Here is a 22,712-nt window from a genome sequence, read left to right as displayed (position 1 = left end):
TCTAAAAAATATTTTTAAGTAAAGTATGAGACTGAAATTCAAGTTTTTACTGTAAAATAAATGTTTTACAAAATCTGGAGACCAATTTAGTCGGCCATCTTCTTGTTTGTTTAGATTAAGATTAAGTGCTCCTCTCTAATCAACACTTTTAGATAGTCTCACCTTCCAAATCTAATTACCGGGAGCAATTCATTAGGAAAGGAGGGGGAATCGCCGCGAGGAGTGTCAATAATATGTCAGAAATCAGTTTGGGGAATGCCTCTATGTTTCTAATTATTTGCTAAAGTTGTCCTTCGTATTATAATTCCGTTACATTTGAATGTACAAGGGTTTTAGTGGAAACAAACAATGGGCCCGAGATATAGAAATGAAGATACTCAGTTGTATTTGAATGAACGCTCAGTTTGCGGGATTGCCTTCTTTGTTTGTTCCCTAAAGTCTTTTGTTATCAGCATTACTTATCGGTCAACAGTGGGCTTTGTTTCTGCAAATGGCCCCCCAATCAGCTGTCTATCTAGCTTCGTCTAACCTGTGGGTATATGCTAATTGAGAACCCGGTTGGGGCCCAAAGAGTGTGCGCATTTTAACGACAATGTTTTGTTTTGGTGGTACTAAGAGAGGAGTGTGTTTGGGGGTGATGGTAAGGGGGCGGGGTTATAGTAGCAGTTAGTGTGTGTGTGGTGGTGGGGGGTGATGGCGTAAACGCCTGTCAGCCAGACAGAGCATCCTCAGTCCAGCAGGGGACAGCTGGGGGTCTCCACTCGCCTTTAAGAGCCCAGCGAGTTCGAGGACGCCCACTTCTTTAAAACCCATCGTGGTGCGTGAAGGCTGCGCGTAAAAGTCCGCGGACACAGACGAATCGCATGCACCAACCTTAAACATCTTCCTGTTTTGTGTCTTGCTCCAGGTTTATCTGGACGAGGTGAAAGACCGCACAGAGACGCGAGAGGATTAAAAACACAATTTTCTGCCCTACTTTTCCTCATTTCTTCTCATTTTTGCCCCATCGTCCGGCCGCCAGCATGATGTCCTATTTGAAGCAGCCGCCGTACACGGTGAACGGACTGAGCCTATCTACCTCAGGAGTGGACCTGCTGCATCCTTCAGTGGGATACCATGGTAATATACCCCAAACGTTTAGAAATACATGGATACAAAAATCAGGTTGTTTGGATACTTTATGTAAATGTCCACATTTATTTGCAGCCGTTTGCGTGGATCAACGTAGATTGCATTATTTAAATTAACAACTGACTCATGAATGATTATTTTCATTAGTAAGGACTGTTTAAGTATCAAAAAAACAAGTTGGTATATTTCGCTTTCTAATTACGCTTTCTTTCAATGTTTGGGAAGATTATTTCGTTTCTTGTTTTCATTGTTTACCCTCTTCTTATAAACAGGAACCCCTCGCAAACAGCGGAGAGAGAGGACGACCTTCACGCGGGCCCAGCTCGACCTGCTGGAGAATCTGTTCAACAAGACTCGGTACCCTGACATCTTCATGAGAGAGGAGATGGCCTTAAAGATCAACCTGCCTGAATCCCGGGTCCAGGTGAGTCCTTAACACGAATACTACAGTCTATTCATGGCAGGTCGATAATTGGTGATTTTTCAGTGAGAGGCGCACCACTTCAGGACGAAGTGTCCTCTTCATTGTTAGAAAAGTGCTTGGTAACAGCCACTTCTTGAGGCGATACTTTTTTTAGTTTTCTGTATTTGACTCCTTTTGTGAATTACTAAATTATAAACTGACTTTATGAGTAATCATATTGTCAAAATAAAGTTTATATGGTCAACATGCAAAGCCTGTAAGACGAAGTATTAGAAAATTGCTGGAAATATAATTTTGGAAATATATCATACAAAATGTACTGAGATATAAGTACAATTAATCTTTATAATGTGGTTTTGAGATCACTTGGAATTTAATTGACTATTTCTCAGTTTACCATTACACTGCAGAGTTTGTGGAGTGTCTGTAATCCTAAACCGTAAAAAGAGCAGAAGTTGTTTTTTTATAGCTAACTGAAATTAACTTAAACATATTTTTCTTACAGGTGTGGTTCAAAAACCGACGAGCCAAACATCGCCAACAGGCCCAGCAAACCCAAAGTGGAGTGCAGAACAAGGCAGTCAGCAAGCCGGTGAAAAAGAAAAGCTCTCCGGTCAGAGAGGCCAGCTCAGAGAGCGGAGCCAGCGGGCAGTTCACGCCGCCCTCGAGCACCTCACTCCCGGCTGTGAGCAGCAGCGCGGCCCCGGTGTCTATCTGGAGCCCGGCCTCCATCTCCCCGCTCTCCGACCCGCTGTCTACCTCCTCCTCCTCCTGCATGCAGCGCTCTTATCCCATGACCTACAGCCAGGCGTCGGGCTACAACCAGGGCTACACGGGCTCCTCGTCCTACTTCACCGGGATGGACTGCGGCGCCTACCTTTCGCCTATGCATCACCAGCTATCCGCCGCGGGCTCCGCCATGAGCCCAATGGGCAGCAACGGGGTCTCCGGCCACCTGAGCAACGCGTCTTCCCTCTCCTCGTCGGCGTACGGCGCGGCGGGGCTGGGCTTCAGCGGCGCTGCAGACTGCCTGGACTATAAGGACCAAACAGCCTCCTCATGGAAGCTCAATTTCAACGCGGACTGTTTGGATTACAAAGACCAGGCAGCGTGGAAATTCCAAGTGTTGTGAGAGGAGAGAATTCAATTGACAATTTCACAAACTGCAGACTATAAAGGCAAATTAAAAAAAAAACAAAGTTGGGAGCAGCAAGTGCACCGTTTTTTCCACCATTACAGGCCCCAACTTCTACCTCGGGCAGAGCAGAGCAGGACTGCCAGTCGGTTGTCTCACTTCTTGGGTTAACTTATTGAACATTCAGACTGACTTCTCCTCAACTTTGATCAAGGACACGGAACAAATGTGTTGACCAAAAGGAAAAAGAAAGGATCAAAAGAGCAAAAGATCCAAGCCTAACTTGGTTGAGTTTGAGGAATAGGTCAGGGTTTTTTCTAAGCTCCTTAAAGACTCCCCTCTCTTGTCTTCTTTTTTTTTGGCACGCTGAAGGGCCCCTTTGATCAAAGCGTTGTGCATGAGTGTGTGTTGTAGAGAGTGTGTGTGTGCGAGAGAGAGAGCAGCTCTGACATGAACCTGGATGCACTATTAATTTATGAGAAATATGTTTAAAACTAGTTATAAGAGACAATCAGTCCGTTTGCGTGTGCTCATACATGTCCCTTATGTGTTTTTTGAATTATGTTCCCCCATGTGTTAGATTTCTTTTAAATTGTGATTCTTTGTACTACCTGTATGCAAATTTGCTTCGCGCCATGAATGCGCTTCAAACCCATCTGTGAATTTGATAGATTTATTTCCATGTCTCGAGTGTTAAATGATAAATTATTATGAGGACATATTCGTTGAATGAAATGGGGAGTGCAGAGGAAATCAAGCCAGCAGCAAGCAAGGTCCATTTGAGCTGTAAAGTGCTGCGAAAAGGCGACAAACACACTAAATAACAATAAAGATCACTTGACCTGACCCAACGCTGTGTAAATCCATCTAAATCTTCTGTGTTTTTCCTGTTTGTATCACTTGCTTCTGCACACAACACACCGCAACATGTCAACAAGCTCGAGTCATCTCATTTTACCCATATGTTTAATTAGATTTTACATTTTGGTTTGGCATAAATCTTATAATAGTATATATATATATATATATTATATATAAGTGTCAGTACAGTCACATTTCATCCTTGTGATGATTACCAACCTATTATTTATATTTCTACTACTTCATCACTAGAGTCCGTGCATGATTTCGGTCCAGGCAGGGAGGAATGTGAATTATGTGAGAGCTATGTTAATCCCGTCTCATAAAGAGGATAATCCAACATTTTTATTGACGGCTGCTCTTTGGTCCAGCGCGCACCGTTTGCCAGTTCACACGGAGAAATGTGAAATGAGCTCTGCAGCTCAAGAGTGCAGGGGCAAACACGATTTTAAAGACTAGTTATACACCAAAGAAAAAAACAGTAAAAAGGACGTGAAGGCTTCAAACAATACCCTTCATTTATGTTCTATGTAGAAGTGGGTAAACTGGGAAAAATGTATTTAAACCTACAGTATATTTTCAGAACACACATCACACTAAACAATCTGCAGATGGGTGGTTGAGTTTAAACGTTAGTTCTCAGATATTATAAACTGTAGACCTATTATATTGTCATATAAATATATATAGTGGCTAATATCAAAATTATATTCAGCTTCAAATGTAAATCAATGTAAGACATCTGTTGCAGAGATTTCGATTAGTCCTGCATTGCACATATGGATATGTGCGGACATAAAGCCAGGCAGCCTTTTTGGATATATATCCTCAGTATATGAGCCAGAGCAGGTCCGGGGGCTCGTGCGTGGATTAAAGAAGAAGAAGAAGAAGAAGAAGGCTCGTGCTATCTGTCTAATTAGGATGTGACAGGAGACGTCAGAGGCTTCTAATAACTCCGGCGTGACTTTCTGCTGCTGTTGAAGTGCTTTGTTGTCCATTTGACCCCCAATTAGTACCGAATGACACACACAATTAAAGAGCGACAAACAAGTGACTATTGTGTAGCGTGCACTCTATTAAACGTTATTGTCAATTTATCCTATAGCTGATTTATAAATTATTTTTAAATAGATACATTTTGATAAGTTAAATGAACTACCATGACAAAGGGTTTGGAGTTGACACAAGCCTCAACATGTTAGATCACGTTAAAAATTGACCTAAATAAAAACGAGATTAATTAAGACAAATAAATACATAAAACAAATTTAAAAAACAATAAAACAACTACACATGTGATGTGGAGTTGAGGAAGAACAAAATAATTCATATGAACAAATAGTTATTGATATCATCTGAGCCATATTGTCTATAGCCTAATTTATGGGGGAAATCTTTCAGTCTCATTTAGCGGTGCTAGATGAATAAAACAGTCAAATCCATGTGTCCATAAAGATTACAGCTCTTACATTTTATTTGTGACACGTTCTGTGATATATCAGACAACTTGCTCGTAAATAAACTGAACTCTACAGGTTTTTCACATCTGTCAGCTAAGTATAGGTACAAATATCTTTTCTTGATCCGAAAGCCATATTTAAAGTTTTCAACAGATTCAATAAATGTCAGCAGAGAGCAGTAAGTCAGTGTTCCTGCAGCAGGAGGACCCCCCCCCCCCCCCCCCCCCCCCGAGTATCCATTAGGTTTTAATTAAGCGCAAGCGGCACTGAAGGGGACATATGGGTCCGGCAGACGCGCTTCATTAATCCTCTCATCGCATTTGAGGATGTTAAACAAAACAAAAATACCCTCGGAAGCTTCTTCTTGGCATTTTGTCGACCGTCGCCCCTAGGCAGGGCTTTCCTCAAGCGGCACTACTTCACTGCGGCCGGAGATTTCCAGGTTTCCCCGCCGGCGGAGAGGGGATCCGACCGACGCTGGAGGGGCGCCTGGATCCTGCTCCACAGCGGCCATGGGCCTCATAACGTCAACACTTTACTCCCGTTTTACTGGTGACAAAATCTGAAAAACAATACATAGCCTCCTACAACTGTATTAGCAGTTGTTTGGAGGCGACTTCACCATGCCTTCATAAAGCATAGGCCTGCAGTGCTGTAGGACATGTGTTTAACCAACGTTTACCAAAATTGGTTAAATATTCAAATGTCATTCTTAAATGGCCTTGGAGTTGCTGTGAGATATTGACAACCTTGTATTTAATATAATTTTGCTCCAAAACCCCAATACTGTATATTGCAGGCCTACTATGTTTATGATTTATTTTGTATTTTGCTTTCCAACCTATTCTATATTTGTTTCATAATGTATGTGACTGTTTAACACTGCAATTCCCCCATTGGATTTTTAATAAAGAACAAACTACACAATTTCAAAATATATATCAAGATTTGCTTTGTAAAGGAGGCATAAAGAGCTATCATTTAATAAATGCATCAGGCTATATTGCTGATTGTAACTATCTAGGCCAGTGTGCTAACCTATATCTATTTATAATAATAACAATAATAATTATTATTATTATTATTGTCTGAAAGATTCATGATTGTATCTATCTATCATTACGTGTAGCCAATATGAGTTTTACAAAGCAATACCACATATTCTTTATTGGCAAATATTGGAATTGAGATTTTTGTTTTTTAGACACTAACTCACTAGTACGTCACTTAGTATTTCTGTCAAATTAGAATAGAATTATAAAATAAATATTTCTTTTTAATCACATGCATGTCTGGAAAGTTTCACCTGTTTTGCATCTGAATCCAAATAAATCCACATTAGTAATGGATGATTGAGATGTGAAAATATTTCAGATTGGCTTTGTATCATCATATCAAACATCCTGTTTTTCCAGCTCTTTTTGTAGTCAATTTATGGACTGATTGTTTTTTTTGTGTCAGACCAATATAAGGGGCCTATATTGGGAACAAACCAATATGTCAATTATTGTCTGGATAGAGGGAAGGCATGACAAAAAAACATCAAGAAACGTTTATGATGAACAATTCATGATTTAAACAAGCCTATCAGAGTTGATTTAAATAGGCTATGCTGTTATCAGCTGTACAACGTCACTGACAGGCATATGACTGTTTTTTAAGAAGAAAGAATTAGTGAAAGTACTGGGGCAACAATCCTGCATATTTGAATACAGTAACCGCCATTTGGTAATGGACTGATTTCTCGACGGCAGATGCATAAAATCAACACAAGATGAACTGAACGTAGTTTCTTTTATGAAGAAAAGAACATAGGAGATAAACGGCCAATTTTTGGTGAGAATATAACTGAAGACTATTGTTATGCATAAGTATGTGTCCTACATTCCCAGAGAGACGATGTCTATCACATATCAACACAGCAACGCATACATAATTCATCCGCAACAACAACAGTCATGGGATCTCATTTAAATGAAACAATAGTGTTTCTGTACTCCTGTCAGACTGGCGGTTGAGGAATATGGTAAATGGTACACAGCCGTAACTCTTTATGACCTTCTCTATCTGTGTTAAACCTTGTAATATGAAGAGTGATTTAATCTCATGGATTACACATTTTTGATGAGATTAATCTCAATTCTATCAGATGCACACGCTAAATGTTGCCATGTGATGTTTTAATGGGACTTAAAGCAGCGCAAAGTGTTCTTTTAATTGGAATCCAGGAATGCCACGGGGTTGTTGATAAAGGCAGCGTGTGCTCAAAGAGAACTGCAATGTAAAACATTGTTTTTCACATTTGGAAATTGTTTCTTGAAGAAGAGGCACACAGTTGATAAAGTGAAGCAGAGCTCCAGGGGAAAGTGTTCCTGGAGCTGTTTTAACTAAATGATGATGTTGCTTTGCTGAAAAAGCTCAGTAGGCGTACAAGAAGACTTTAGAGTGTGTACTTAAGTAAAAGTAGAATACAACAATTATTGAAAGTAAATTCATTTAAAATTCTACTATTATGGTTAAAATGTACTTAAAGTATTATAAGTGAAAGCACTTGTTCTGCAAAAAATCCCCTTTGAATGATGTATTACATATTAAATTATTAATACTGTTGCATCAATGTGTTGCTGTTGTAGCTGGTCAACGTGCAGCTAAATTAGAGTTTGGTAGTTTGGTCCAGTGACACTCAACAAGGGTCACAAGATACATTTGAGGGGTCGTGAGATATTTAATGTGAAAGGACATTTCTGCTGCACACATTTGTGTTAATGTTTTCAAATTCTTCTCTAATCTTTGCTTTTTTTTTTGCTATATATTGGATAATTTCACATATTTGGGCACCAAATAAATGATACAATCTGAGATTTTTAGAGGAGAAATAACTCCTTGATTGATCTGCTAACAACTCATAGGCATCTAAAACGTGACAAGGCACTGCTATTTAATCAAGTGTCTCAAGCCGAAGACATTAGGAACCACTGTTTTAAACCTAACATTATATTGTATTTTAGAAGCTTATACAAAATTGTAGTCTGAAAAGTAAACGGTAAATAGAGCGGTCAGATACATGTAGTGGAGTGAAGTGCAATATGTATAACGGTATAAAGTCATACAATGAAAATAGTCAAGTCAAGTACTGGTAACTTTAAATGGTACTTGGTAAATGTACTTAGTTACATTACACCACTGGAGCTCAGTCAATACCAAGTGATTAAATTGGGTGATTTATGTGTCAATTTGATAACCAGTATTATACATTTTCATATTCGCATGTCCCTGAGGGGCATCAAACTGAACACAAGTGATTCCGTATGAAGCCAAAGTTTTCCTTGTACAACCCACTGAACATGACATTGTTGTTCATCTCAAGTCTATTAAATATAAAACACTGTTGGACAACATGGGTCTACTATTGACTGTGCCATATTTTGTGAGGCGCCCAGGGAGAGTTTGACGTTATTGTGCATACAATTCGGATCACCGAGCCTTGCATGTTCATTACAAGGTTTGTTCGGCTCTTTTCCAATTTACGATGGAAATTGGTGCAGAAAATGCTTACTAACTGGACTTCCTGATCGCTTCTTCAATAATAACAGCTGCTTTGGCCTTCTCTTGATGCTTCTTCGTATTGCAACCATGTCACACTACATGCATGTTTTTAATTTTCTTGTGAGGATAGACACACTCTGCCAAACACAAAAGCATGTGTATACAAGATGAATTGATTAAGAACATGCATTTATAGCTTTTCTGTGAGAGCGACTGAAGATCATGTGAGTCCATTTAAAATCAATTAAATGCTGTTCTTGTAGTCATATCATCGAGGAGAAAAAACATGCAGGCTCAGAATCCCCTTTATAGATTCCAGGATGAGCACAGCCCTGCTCTAAAATCATAAAACTGTATCTGATTTGAATCATAATCTGTACATTAATCTCACTAAATAATAACTCAATTTATGTAGAATTAACTGATTTTCAACACTTTAGCCTGTTATGAGTGTATGCAAACCTCTTATGAAGAAAACATTAGGGAAATGTTAAACTAAAGGACTTTAGAGTGGTGCGAGGATTTGAGCCGGGCGTCTCCCCCATATGGCTGGAATTACACATCAGCCAAAATATTAATAATGCTGGGATATTGTCATTTGAGGAAATACAGTGCTGTAAAAAAAACACACACACACACACACACACACACACACACACACACACACACGCACACACACCAGAAAGCTGATTACAGGTTTAAAGAAAATCCAGCATATGTAAAAAATAAATAAATAAATAATGAATTGCCATCATAGAATTAGTGCTTTACATAAAGTTAATGCCTAGTTAATGTTTCTTTCTCCCTTTTTTTTCCCCCAAAGAATCCATTTAGCTTGGACCTCACGACCCTGGATTATGTCGACAGTGGACATCCAGCCAACAAAGCACTCCTGCCCTTATGAGAACAGACCATTAGCAGGGAGGAAAAAAATCATAAATCTCCTTATAAGAGCAAAAGGGAAATGTTGTAATAACAGATTACTTCCATCTAATGGCCAAATTTACATCCATAAACTGAAGCTAAAATCATTTGACCCAAACAGATGATTGAGTGAAGCTTCGTCAAGGAAGCTATAGGACCGCGATGAGGGGGCATTGTGGGTAGCTACACAAATAATTAAATGAAAAGAACACCTACACCGTGATTGTCGCCGGTTGACTCAGAAATGTTTGCCTGGTTAATCTGAAGCTGGCTGTCTTGTTTTGCTCAAAAGTGATACTATATATCTTCTAACACAAGAGTGTGTTGCTGAGAGCAGTCTACTTGAAATGGTATATTACACACGGATCCTGATGCAACGCAGCAAGAGAATAAATCTAAAACCCTAACCCTAACCCTAACCCGTCAATCACAGATGTTCAAATTTAAATAATTTCCACTAACTTTAACCCCAAAACTGGCCACAATCTAATCAAACAGGCGCCTTGCTAACTTAAGTAACCTTCTGACGATGAAAAGTTCTGACATATAGTTATATTCAGATAAAAAACAGTGAGAATACCTTAAAATAAGGTCACATCAGGGCCAACAGCTCACTAAGTGGACAACTTGTTAAACACTAAGTGTCCTCAACTGCCAAACCTCTCTGCTATCGCAGTTACAATACAGAGGTCAAAGGTCAAGGGGCCCCCTGTTGCTTGTCAAAAACCCGTACAGTGTAGAAAATCTCAAAAAACAACATAAGACTCCATCTATGTCCATCTTTACTGCAATTACAGACGAGTAGGACATGATTCATAAAGATAAATCAAAACCACAACTGTGAGGTACAGGACAGGCCTGATGATTAGTTTCCACATTTCCACTGCATCATTGACGTTCCTCCTCACTCTGTCTCTATCTGGGCAGATGGAGAAGTACAGTACAGTAGAGGAGGATGGATGCAGAGTTTGTTGACAGATGCCTCTCTCCCTGCCCCGCCTCGTCACAGCCCACCTGTTAAGGGCAACAGCGAGCTCCTGGAGACTAGCGTGTGTGTTGCGGACGCACAGCGGGAGGAGGTGACCGGGGAGGGGTGGACTGGAAATGCTGGCACGTGCTTCCCTGCGGAGAATCTTTCTCCAGTTACAAGCCTTGTAACAGGGCATGTGTTGCATTAGGTATGGGTGAATGAGCGCAGGTGTGTCCATGAGTTCCCCCCCCCCCCCCCCCTCTGTGGCAATATAAAGCACAGAGTGTGTAGCAAGCATTGATGTGTTTATGGGTTTGTGGATCAATCATATGTGTGTGAGCGCATTAGTGACTGTGTGTGTGTGTGTGTGTGTGTGTGTGTGTTTAGGGGAGCAGGAGGAGTGTGCCCACTCTGCACCCCCACAGCCGCCACACGCCTGGCCACCTGCTCTGGGATTAGAGAGCATGCGGATTACACTCGTCACAATGGAGATACACAAACACAAATATGCCCTCGGCCAACAAAGGATACACACATACACTGGACAGCCTCATTGCTAATCATTTTTAGCATCTTCAATATTTTCATAGTTTGGTAAACAATGACTCTGTACGCAGCGCACGACATGGCAGATGATATTTATGTTTATGGTGACTGATGCTTTTGGGTGCAGGGGAAGAGATTTTTAACTTTTTATTGTATGTGTTTGTTGGGGATTATTGTTGCTTATTGCATTCACTGGACTTGTTGTTTCAGTGGGGTTTAACATGTGTGCCTCTGTGTGTGTGCGTGTGTGTGACCTACAACAGATCTGCTGTCCTACTTTTCAACCATAAAAACACTGTGACGTCGATACGGAGAAACAGGCAAACCTCGCCAAGAAAGGTCTTTAAAACAGAGCGTCACCATTAACAACAACAGCATGGAAAACATAAATCCAAACAAAAACAACTCTCTTTCACAACAACTATTGCCAGTTTCTGTGTGTTATTCAAATGCCAAGTGCTCTAAATTACAACAGAAAGGGTCTCCACTCAAAGATGACTTAATAGGCCTTTCTATCCACACTGTCCTGTGAAGAATAGTGAGCACATGGATGCAGCGAAGCACGATTAGTTATTTGTTTGGTCATATTCTGAGGTGTGTTCATTGCACACTTGTAATGATGTCAGAAATATGCAGATTATTAATATAGCATATCATTCGCTCAGTCTATAACACTATTGTGTTGAGAGCTTTGACTCAGTTCCCCTTAATAATCTAAAGGGGCATTCTGTCCATTTTACATGTCAAGTCAAATTGCTAGACATGGGGCTCACTAGACAACCTGTAAAAGCACTTTTAGTGTCTTCTTTGGCTATTAGGGACTAAAAGTCCACAGTGACGAAGAGACAAATTGGAGTAAATGGGGGCCGCGTTTAACAACAGCGAAACTATATCAAAACATCTGTTTACAAACTCCATAATCCAAGTCTCATTTATCCGTTGTGTGCTCACTACTTCCCAAACACAAGCATCTTGCTCATGCTTATACAGGCCTGCTACTGATCTGTGCGAGTATTGTATATGCATATTTTGGAGGTGTAGTCCTTTAACCATTGTTTTTAGATCTGTGTCTTACAAGCCCCCCCCCCCCCCCCCCCCCCCCAACTTCATGCATAAATAAAATCAATGAAGTGCCCTTTTAAAAATGTATTAAAAAAATACAATAGAAATAAACTGATATAATAAATGTATATAACAATAAAGGTAAACTACAGAACTACACAGACTTTTCCCTAACAAGTCATTCAAAACTGATTTGAATGCATAGATTAGGTAATAATTTCAGCTTCATAAGAAAAAAAGTATGAAGTCAAAGTAATTTGAAAATATTAATATTGTAATAACTTAAAATGTCACCAGTGATGAAACAAAGGGAAGCAATATTGAAAGCATCATCGAGAGGCTTCAGAGTAGCCATCAGTCTCTGGCATGTAAATGTAATAGTCGTGACTGTAACATTTGCTTTGTACGCATGATGTAATTCAGCGCTGTAAGTGTCATCTAAATATATTTGAATGGCATGTTTGAACTGAACCTATCACAGTAATTACAGTAAGGTGATGTAAAAAGATGCCAAGATCCTGATGTACAGAAACAAATTAACTACCAGCGCTCCGCATGTTCAGGGACATTTAAAAAAAACGTACACTTGTTGTGTAAGAGGTCTCTGGGCTTGTGCTCGAGTGTTTAAATACAGTCATGATGGGATGTTGGGGGGAAGATCTTCTCCCACCTTCTTCCCCCTCTTCCTCACCTCCTTATGCCCCACGGGGTCGGCGGGTTTGTTTTGCTAATGACCCCATCCCGTTACAACCTCATTCAGTTTGCGCTCAGTAATTGGTGGCTCACTGACACACTGCTGTGGTGGGGGAGGGGCTCACACGCCTAAGGGGGGGGGGGGGGGGGATCCCATTGTAAACATTCCTCCCTGACAAATAAGGTATTGTTATTAATGATTAACAGCAATGAGGGGTGATGTGTGTGTGTGTGTGTGTGTGTGTGTGTTTGGGCAGGGAAAAGGATAATGTATGTGATGGATGATGACATGTGAGGTGTTACCACAGCTTAACCTCAGCATGGATAAGTGGCAGTAATGAAGATAACTAATGATGACAGTACATTTATTGTCGTGCTCTGTGAAAGATGATACTCTTCACACCTTCCGCTGCTGAAATGCCATTGTGCAAGGCACCGAGTACCTTCCTAGAGTATTTCTATTTTCTGCTACTTCATATTTCTACGCCGCTACATTTCAGAGGGAAATATTGTACTTTCTTTTACCATGTATTTGACAGCTGTAGTTGTAGGTGCTGCTGGTGGATGAGTTTCTTTGCTGCCACTTGTCTTTTGTGTTCCAACAAAGATCCGATCCACAATCTTCAGCTCCTGCAAGGACTTTATTTTTCTGTTTTGAGCAAAATCCTCCCAGTTGGTGCTTTGAATCGAACATTTTGAAGGTTGATCTTGATTTTGATGTTATACCGCTTTTTCTGACCTTCAGGTCTGTGCGGGTAAATGTGAGTCTGTCATTCTTCCTACATGTCCAGTCCATCTAAATTGGTGTTAAATGTTGGTGGTGGCAGTGCAGTTGGTGTTTGCTTGCTCTACACACTGATGTTTCTGTGTTCCCTCCTGATGATAAAGATGTTTGACTCCATACACTAGAGTGGGGAGAACAACTGTCCTCACTTGTACGTCTTGGTCCACAAAAACTCTTCTCTTGCATTTGACAAAGACCCCACTGGCACAGCTGATATGATCATGTATTTCTTTGTCGACGTCAGCTCTGAAGGAGAGGAAGCTGCCATAGTAGGGAAAGTGGTCCGCACTTTTGTTATTGGTAAAGTTAATGTATATTGAAGGTGATTTCTGAATGCAGCCAGCGAAAAACTTGTGTTGCCCTTATGTTTAGTGCCAGTTCCAGGAACATACGTGTTTAAACAACTACATAGCTTCTTCTGTATGGGCATAAATCATAAGTATAGAGTGATCTCCTAAACATAAAATACAAGGATATAATATAACATTGACACTGCTTATTTTAGTAAATGTTGCTGATAATAGTTCTATGCTCCTACTTCAGAATAATTATTAATACAGGATTTTTACTTTGAGGTATTGCTTTTTCTTTTGGCCGTGCATTTTACTTGTATTGACAGAGACATTGTAGAAATGGGTTAGGGTGGGGGGGGGGCGGGGAGGGGGTTATGTAACATGCAACAAAGGTCTTAAGGCTGCAATCGAACCCTGGACGTTGCGGTTATGTGCTGTAACCACTCAGCTACCAAGGTGCTCCAGGTATTGCTATTTTAAATAAAGCAAAGAATATCACAATACCGCTGATGCACAAAAGGAACATCTAAATATGCTGCACTAATGTGGTGGATATAGTTATTATCTATGACAGAAGTGAATAAATTCCTGTCTCATTCTCTACCTCTTTTTCCAAAACTTTCCTTTTGACTCAGTTGAACACAGATGGAGGCCTCTCTCGCATGGATGAAAGGTAAACTAATAGACTCGTAATATGGCACAAAATTATATCCTCAAGGTCTGTGTGAGTAAGTGTGTGTATGTGTGAGTAAGTGTGTGTGTGTGTGTGTGTGTGTGTGTGTGTGTGTGTGTGCTTAAGCGTTAAATGGTTGCATGTTGTGAGATATGCCCGGGGTCATTCATGGGTTTTTCTAATGTGTCTGTCTACATGCCATTATTCAAATGCATTCAAGGGGAAGAGTATCATTGTGAGATTGTTCGCGCATATGTGTGTGTGTGTGTGTGTGTGTGTGTGTGTGTGTGTGTGTGTGTGTGTGTGTGTGTGTGTGTACTTATATATTCTACAGAGGAAATGCACCATCAATTGTACATCAAAAAGGTTACATGATAGCCATCAGTGGTAATTATCATCTACTAGTGTAATATGTAATTACAGACATTATTACCATTAATTATAGAGCATTTATATATTCATTAGCATGAATTATGGGTTATTTGGGTGTTTGCGTGTGCTCAGCAGCAAAGGATTTGTCAAGTTAACAAAATGTTCTGCAGGTGTTACATTGCGTGTGTCATGCAGGTAAACGCCACAGGAAACCTTCAAGCAACAACAACAAAAAAACACGGGATGAAAGTGCTTCTGCTTGTGTCTGGTTTATAACTGAAAAAAACAAACCAAAAACATGTGTGCACATGGAAACACACATATGCACAATCTTCGTTTTTTGTTTGTTTTTTTGCGGGTGGCAGCAAAAGTCATCCCTGCAAGCTCCCCCCCCCCCCTCCTCTCCCCTCTCCTCATCCCACTATCACATCGGACAGGGTCTACTTATAGCACCACGCCAGAGAGCAGAGAATGGGGAGAGAAAGGGTATTATGACAGTGAGGAGAGAAAAGAGAGGGAGCGAGAGAAAAGAAGGGCAGACAGGGTATTATGAGAGAGAGGGATGAGAGCAGTGAAGGCATTTGGAGTCTTTATTCGCCTTCCTAAGCCACGGGCTCCGCTCCCAATCCGATTGGTCGATACGGCCAGCCATGTAAATGAAATGCAAAGCAGAGAGACCCTGACTTCCCTTTGCCAATTTGTGGGGCCCTTTCTCTCTTCCTCTGCCGATGGCTTCCTTCTTTTATCAGTCTGTCTTCCTCTCAACGTGACGCCTTTCTTCCTCAGTATCACAGCCTGCCGCCTTCAACCTCTGATTCTTCCTCTCTCTCTCTCTCTGGAAGATAATGATTTGCCTTTTTTTCTGTAAGAGCTGAACTCTGCACTTCTCTAATGTTCAGCTTGAAGGATTTAATCCACGCTTTTTTATTTCCTGGGAAACTCCAGTGGTGATTAAGCATATGCTCTTTTGCACGTGTTTGTGTTTGTGCAGATACACATACATCTCCTCACGCTCTTTGCATAGTGCTGGATTTGAGGCCATTAGAGGTTGTTTACTTCACTTGCAGTTTTCTTCAGCTGCATTCGAGTTAACTTCAGACAGTTCTGACACTTAACAAACCTCTACAAATTATTTGTTTATATCAAAATACTCTTCCTTCATTTAGACATTTTGTTGACTATGTTTACACGCACAACATATTCCAGTTTTTGCCCTTACATATGTCCTTGAAAAAGACAATATTCCTCCTAAACTATGTAGGCTAATGAAAAAGATTTATCCATTTATAATTCTGTTTACATACAGCCGTACATCCTCCAACTAATATCTTGTATATCACATAAAAATATGGAAAAGTGGAACAGCTGGAGCCGCTTGTGGCATTTTGCTTATTTGTGTAATAAAAATTTAATAAGATTTGTATTTATTTTTTTGACCAGTGCGAACACAGCCTCCTTCTTTCATTCCTTCAACCACCTTCTTGAAAAGGTCGGCGTTGTGATATTTGAGCATATCCAAAAACGTGTTAATATCCAAGTCTCTCATAATGATTTTAAGTGTGTTTCTCCTTCCGACCAGAAATGTGGGCTTTTCTTTTGGACAGGCTAGTAGGTTTGTGTACACCGCACAGAGTTGACCGTAAAAAGGCAAGAAGCTGTGTCATAAACCCCTATTGAGACGCATATTCCGAATGTGCTGTATACGTGTCCAAAGAACCCGAATAATATCAGCATATCCCACGTCTTAATCAGAAAATGCTACTTTTCGAATAAGGCCTTATTCGGGAATATATCCAAACAGTAATACATGATCGTTTCCATGATCCGTAATACTGTCATATTTAGAACAATAGTGGAATATCTGTGTGCATGTAAACGTAGTTGTTTAATGTCCATGATGGAGACCCTCCTCCACCCCTGCAGGAGGAAGGTCTGTTGACACTAAATTCTTCCCAGGGGGTAGAGTACCAGTAATGGGGGCTCTGGCTGCGTAAAGCCCTGGCTGTGAGATTTAGGTTGCTGTTTATTTATTTTATTTTGAAGAGTCTAATCAGCTCCGGCAGTGTTTAATGTTTTTTTTTCTTTTTCTTAACAGGATGGGACGGGGTGACAGACCGATAGATGGGGCAGGACTGATGACAGTTTTAAGTGCAGACAAATGCCACAGTCTGTCCCAGATTAAAAATGCCCACTACCACTATAATCCCTGTAGCGCTGCCAAATTGGTATTTCCTTCCCTTCCCTGAACTGATCAGCACTGAATGAGCAGAGACTGGGACAGGAAGAGAATGAGCATCACATAAAGCCCGACCTCACTGAACTCCCTGGCCCTATGCACGGTTGAAGGGGAATGGATTTCTCTCTCTTAAAGCCAAGAATCATAACTAGAAATTAGTTTCAGAAATTGTTTTTTGCATTGGTGCTCACAAAATGAAAAGAATGATCATGCTCAATTTAGCTCTACTGAGGAAAGATGAGTAAAGAGAGCTGTGGATGCACCTCTGCAAACTAATAATTATAAGCAGGTAATAAAATGCAAAGATGATTAAGAGAGACAAAATACAAATGATCAGATCAGAAAATGCAAGACCAGACCGAAGCAGAGGGCCGAGGTCAGCAGCTGTTCTCTTAGACTCTTAGACTGTTCATCATGCAAATACTGCCACCTGCAGGCTGCTCAAGTTCAAGCACAGACTAAATCACATATCAGAACAAAAAATACAGTTTGTCTGTAGAGGAATCTCACTTCAGAAATGTATCACCCCCCCAAAAAAATGTGTCTCCATAATGCATCCAACAGTACACTGTAAACTGACATAACTGTCTATATATATCTATAATAAATAAATAAATAAAAAACTGACAATGTAATAACCTGCCTTTCATGTAATGCAAATGGTGTGCACAGTGTAATCACATTTTGCATACAATGTAATACGTTATTACATATAGTAATGTTGTTACATTATGATTTTGGTGGCAATCGTTGCAATACAAAATGTAATTTAGCATAAATTGTAATAACAAGCAATAATAATCCACATGTAATCCATACTCGTGAAAACTCCCCCGGAGCTCTTCCTCCAACCAGTTTAAGTTCTTATTGCAAAAACCATAAACCCTCACTGGAGTCCCACCTACCAACAGTTGTTCCTTAGTGCTAGACCAATATATCAGCCAATATTATCTTATTGCTGATATATTGGTATCAGTGTATATATCGGCAAATAAGTGATATTATGTCTGGACCTGAATACTCCACTTCCCGATTATTCGTTCGTTCCGATGATCAATTTTGGGATTTGAATATTAATTTTCTTTTTACCCCTTGGGATTACAAAAATGCATAAAAAACCATGCTAAACCCTTTTGTAAAGTGTTTAAAATGAGCGCCTTCAATTAAATCTAAGGACACGTATTGCAGCGCTATGCCGTCCGTCTCAGCCGAGAACGAGAGATGTCTGAGTCCTTCCGGAGCTGAAGCCTAAAATATTCGCTGTTATATAATATATATATATATATATATTCATACAATATATCATTATTGGATTTATAAAAACATATCAATATCAGTATTGCCCAAAAGAATCCAGTGTTGGAAGGCCGATAGTTACAATGCCTGTTCAAACTGGACCCAGCTGTCTGCAACGGTGGGTCACATGGACTGGACACCGCCACAGTTTCAGGGTGGGCAGGTTACATAGATTATCAGTTTCTACATTAACTCAAGACGTGTCATGTCTAAGTAAGAAACGCAGTTTTACATAATGAAATGTCTGTAAGGACCGCTGAACTCCATTTTGCACGCTCGCTCTCTGTCACGGCTTACTGGGACACCTAGAACAGAGCCAGCGTTAACGTTATTAGCAACACCTGTGGTTTTCTTAGAACAGGTTGAAATATCTGTTGTGATATGTTGTTCTACTGTATTTGGGAGTTTGACAAATGACCTTTTGTCATACTTAAAGATCATACCATAAAGTCCACTTTTCCACCAGTTTTTAATGACAACTGAGCAAACTCCATCTGCTGATGAAGTCCTTTGTGGCTCAATAAACTACAAATAAGTCGACTTTTTGATAATATTTAATTGTGAAACGTCTATTTCCAAGGTCAAGAATGAACCTTCAAACTGAAGTTTTGACGGATGTATCTTCTATGCATACAAATCCAAGCTGAGCACAACTTCACCCCCATTCACCACCAAAAAAAAACCATGCAAATAGTTTTGGTTTGATTTGTCCCGGTTTACATGTCCGTCTCTGAGATTTCTTCCCCCACCCCTGTATAAACGTGCATCTTTCTCTGATCTCCTCACAGCATTGAAAAGTTACATTTAATAAATCTATAGCAATGTGTCTTTCCAGCAACAATGCCCTGGATAATCTGAAGAACTCACTGTGAGTAGTTTTCATTGGTTGTTCTGTTAATATCTCAAAACCTGGACACTTCAAACCAAAACTTTCTGCATGGCTACACAAGAAAAGAAAATATGTTTTTTGGGGGACTGGCCCAGTAACAAATGGCAATTCAACATGTACAGTGTAGTTTCCACCTGGAAATGTGTGTGTCTGTGTGTACGCAGGTAACACACCATGCTGGGCAATGTGTGGGAAGCTACTCTACAGCTTCCTGACAAGAGGGAGGAGGCCTACCATAACACACGTCAGACACACACAAACACACACTCCTCATCAGCCTCTCCTTCCTCGTCCTCCCATCAACCCTCCCTCTTCGTTGACTCTCCCCTCCTCCTCTCGAATCCCCCCTCAACAGTCCTGCCAAGTTGACAGCTCCAAGCTCCGTGGAAAATGAGTCTCGCTCGCATTACAATCGCGCAGGACAGATTCCATTAGCACTATCTGAAATTGAGCGCGGGGAGCAGAGAGCGGGAGGCAGCGGCGCGTGGCCTTATCAGAGGGAGAGGGTGAGTTCCGCCGACGTCACTAATCCACCGGGCGGGATTGAGCACACACAGTGAAAGACAACTTGGGGAAGAAGCAGGATGCACACACACTCTTTCATATATTGAAGACAACAGGGACAAACAGATAGAGAGACATACCTACACACACACACACACACACACACACACACACACACACACACACACACACACACACACACACACACACACAGGAAATGAAAGGCACATAAACACACACACACACACATACAGATGTCACATCCTCAACTCCATACATTCTACAATGTAGTGAAAAGGACCAAAATTAGCATTTAGCTAAAGGACATGATGAAACTGGTGGAAAACAGGCAACACATCTACTCTCAAAAAACCTCTCCATCTGTCTGTCTGTCTGCGTGTGCCTGTGCGTGTGTGTGTGTCTTTTTCTGAGCAGTGCTGGCAGGTCTGTTCCGCGCTGCTGCTGGTGGGATTTGTAACATGTCAGTCGGTCGGTTTGAGATGAAACTGAGCCTCTCTCCTACTTGCTGTGTGATCTCTACCTCCCTGCTTGTGTGTGCACTTACTCTTTCCCTCTCTGCTCACACACTCACACAAATATCCTTGCACACATACAAACACATTCTACATATACATGCCCACACACACATTGCAGGGACACCCCACATGAACCCCCCCCCCCCACCCCCCCAGTATCCTCATCCTCATAGTTATTAACCCTTGACACATAAATTCAAGGGTATGTGGGTGTGTGATATTAGCTGTGTGTGGGTGGGAGGGAGGATGGGGTTAATCTTTATGTAGTGGGGATCTTTCACACAAGATCACTCAATTTAAATAGAGTGGGAACACTTTGATGTCTCGAGCCCTCCCTCCTTTTTTCGCTCTCCGTCTCTCATTCACCCCTCTAATTTGCTTCATGTCGCCCCCCTCTGTGCCCTAGTGATAAGGTGTAATGAGAAATGTTTTCAAAATGGCTCTCACCTACCATGCGATGCTAATTGGGCGTGTGCTTGATACAGCCATAAGAGGAGAGTGCTCATCCCTGACTGTTGAAAGAGGCTGAGGAGAGGGGAAAAAGAAAAGACAAACACTTAGTTTTCCAACCATGAGTGGATCACAGAGAGTAAAATAAAAGCGCCACTGAAAGCCCTGCCCCCTCAAAGACACAAAGTAATGAGGGGAAATACCATCTTCATTAGTTGTCATTTACAGGGAATTACGACGATGCCTCCTCGGGGCTGTTATTGGTCACGCTGAGAGCGAGCAGCGAGAGTCAGAGAGGAAAAAGAAGGAACTTGGGGAAAATGTGGGAACAGAGGAGTGTTTGGCCTATATTCATTTAGCCGCAGAGGGACGCGCTGCATGAGCGCTTCCCTCAATAAACTGGGGAACACGAAAGACAAATGAGCTCGGTTTCAACAGCAAAATACAAATAAATCAGGAATAGAAAAGACCAATTAGGGAGTTCAGTTTCAAGCACAACATAAATAGGGTCACACATTAAATCAGAGCTGCAGACTTTAGACTTGAAGAAATAAGAATCACAAACACTACTAAAATGATGAGTCACATTAAGTTGAATGCAAAATATCCACATTTCTCAGCTATTAAGGGGTTTGTGAACATGAGACGATGTAACAGAGCTCCAAACACAACAAACATCAGGCCTGCAGTGACAGACCCTCGTGTATACAGTCTATGGACAGGCCTTATAACAGCCCTTGTCAACATTAGCTAGCTAGTTAAATTCACACATTTAAGCTATCTATTCATTTGGACACATTAGCTGTTTAGAGTTCACAGGTTTCAGAAACAACACCACCTTAAGTGTGTAAAGAAAAGCAACACAGGTTAATAAAATATTGTTTGTGTTGAAACAAACGCCAAAATATTGCTTTAATATCTAATTAGGAGAAACTTACCGCAGATTCTTCATATGGAGAAAAATGGCGCAGTGAAAATTCTATCGTAAAACAGGGGGGCGGGGCTTTCCACTGCGACGTTTAAATGCGCAATAACGCAAAGATCGTGAGCGGTCCGAAGATGGAACTAACCGTCATTTTATACGCAGCCTACCTTATTTTATAATAGCCTACTGCTATCACTGTAGTCAGTGAAGTATTAATACTTTGTCTCTTAGGACTGGATAAGAATTCAATATTATTGTTGTATCTTATTGTTTATAAAACGTGCAGTGGTGGTGAATAGTAATAATATGTTCATATTGTGTTATTGTTCTAATCCCTGCTGTCAAAAAAAGCGAATTTCTACAAAGAAATAAACAATTAAGTTTTGTTTTAAAAGACTGATTTTTTTATATCTCATTTTTATTAACTGTTAACTTTCTGTAAAATTCCCCACATTAAGGTTTTAATGGTGTCTTAACCGCACTGCCAGGAGCGAAATCTGAATCTTTTAATAATTAACGTAAGCCTATTCAAATGTAATCATATAGGCCTACAGCTTAAAATACTCATATCAGCCTAAAAAATACCCAACATTTGCAAGGTGTTGACCATTGAATGTAAAGTGAGGACATGACCTTTCTCCACCACTGCTGTATACAAAATTAAAGGTAAAATTGATATACAAATATTTAAAAGTGAGTGCCGGGATTTGGTAGTTGGATAAAAGTGGAGTGGGTGGAGGTGAAAACTAAAGTAGCATCATCATGAAGAAGAATTCTTGAAGGCTTAAGTGAGCTATATATATATATATATATATATATATATATATATATATATATATATATATATATGGCTGTACGGCTATACAGTATATATATCCTATATAAATATGACGAAACATGTGTTGAAACAGATTCCCTGCTCTGTCGTATCCTCATCTAGGTTGGGCCTTTCCTTACCAAACAGTGACATGTAATGACAGCCTCCATGGCGGCAGATAGGGG

The 22,712-nt window shown here is 40.5% G+C and overlaps 1 protein-coding gene across 1 annotated transcript; it reads left to right on the top strand.

Annotated features, from left to right (window-relative positions):
• Window positions 1-796: 796 nt before the first annotated feature.
• On the top strand, window positions 797-3,536 carry LOC115003492 (homeobox protein OTX2-like). The gene is made up of 3 exons (XM_029425289.1): window positions 797-1,119; window positions 1,404-1,555; window positions 2,061-3,536. The coding sequence occupies exons 1-3, from the start codon at window positions 1,023-1,025 to the stop codon at window positions 2,685-2,687; spliced, it is 876 nt and encodes a 291-aa protein (XP_029281149.1). The 5' UTR covers window positions 797-1,022; the 3' UTR covers window positions 2,688-3,536.
• Window positions 3,537-22,712: the final 19,176 nt, after the last annotated feature.

Source organism: Cottoperca gobio, chromosome 24, assembly GCF_900634415.1.
Source record: "Cottoperca gobio chromosome 24, fCotGob3.1, whole genome shotgun sequence".
NCBI lineage: Eukaryota > Metazoa > Chordata > Actinopteri > Perciformes > Bovichtidae > Cottoperca > Cottoperca gobio.
Note: the sequence above shows the minus strand (reverse complement) of the source record. Positions and strands in the feature narration are given on the sequence as shown.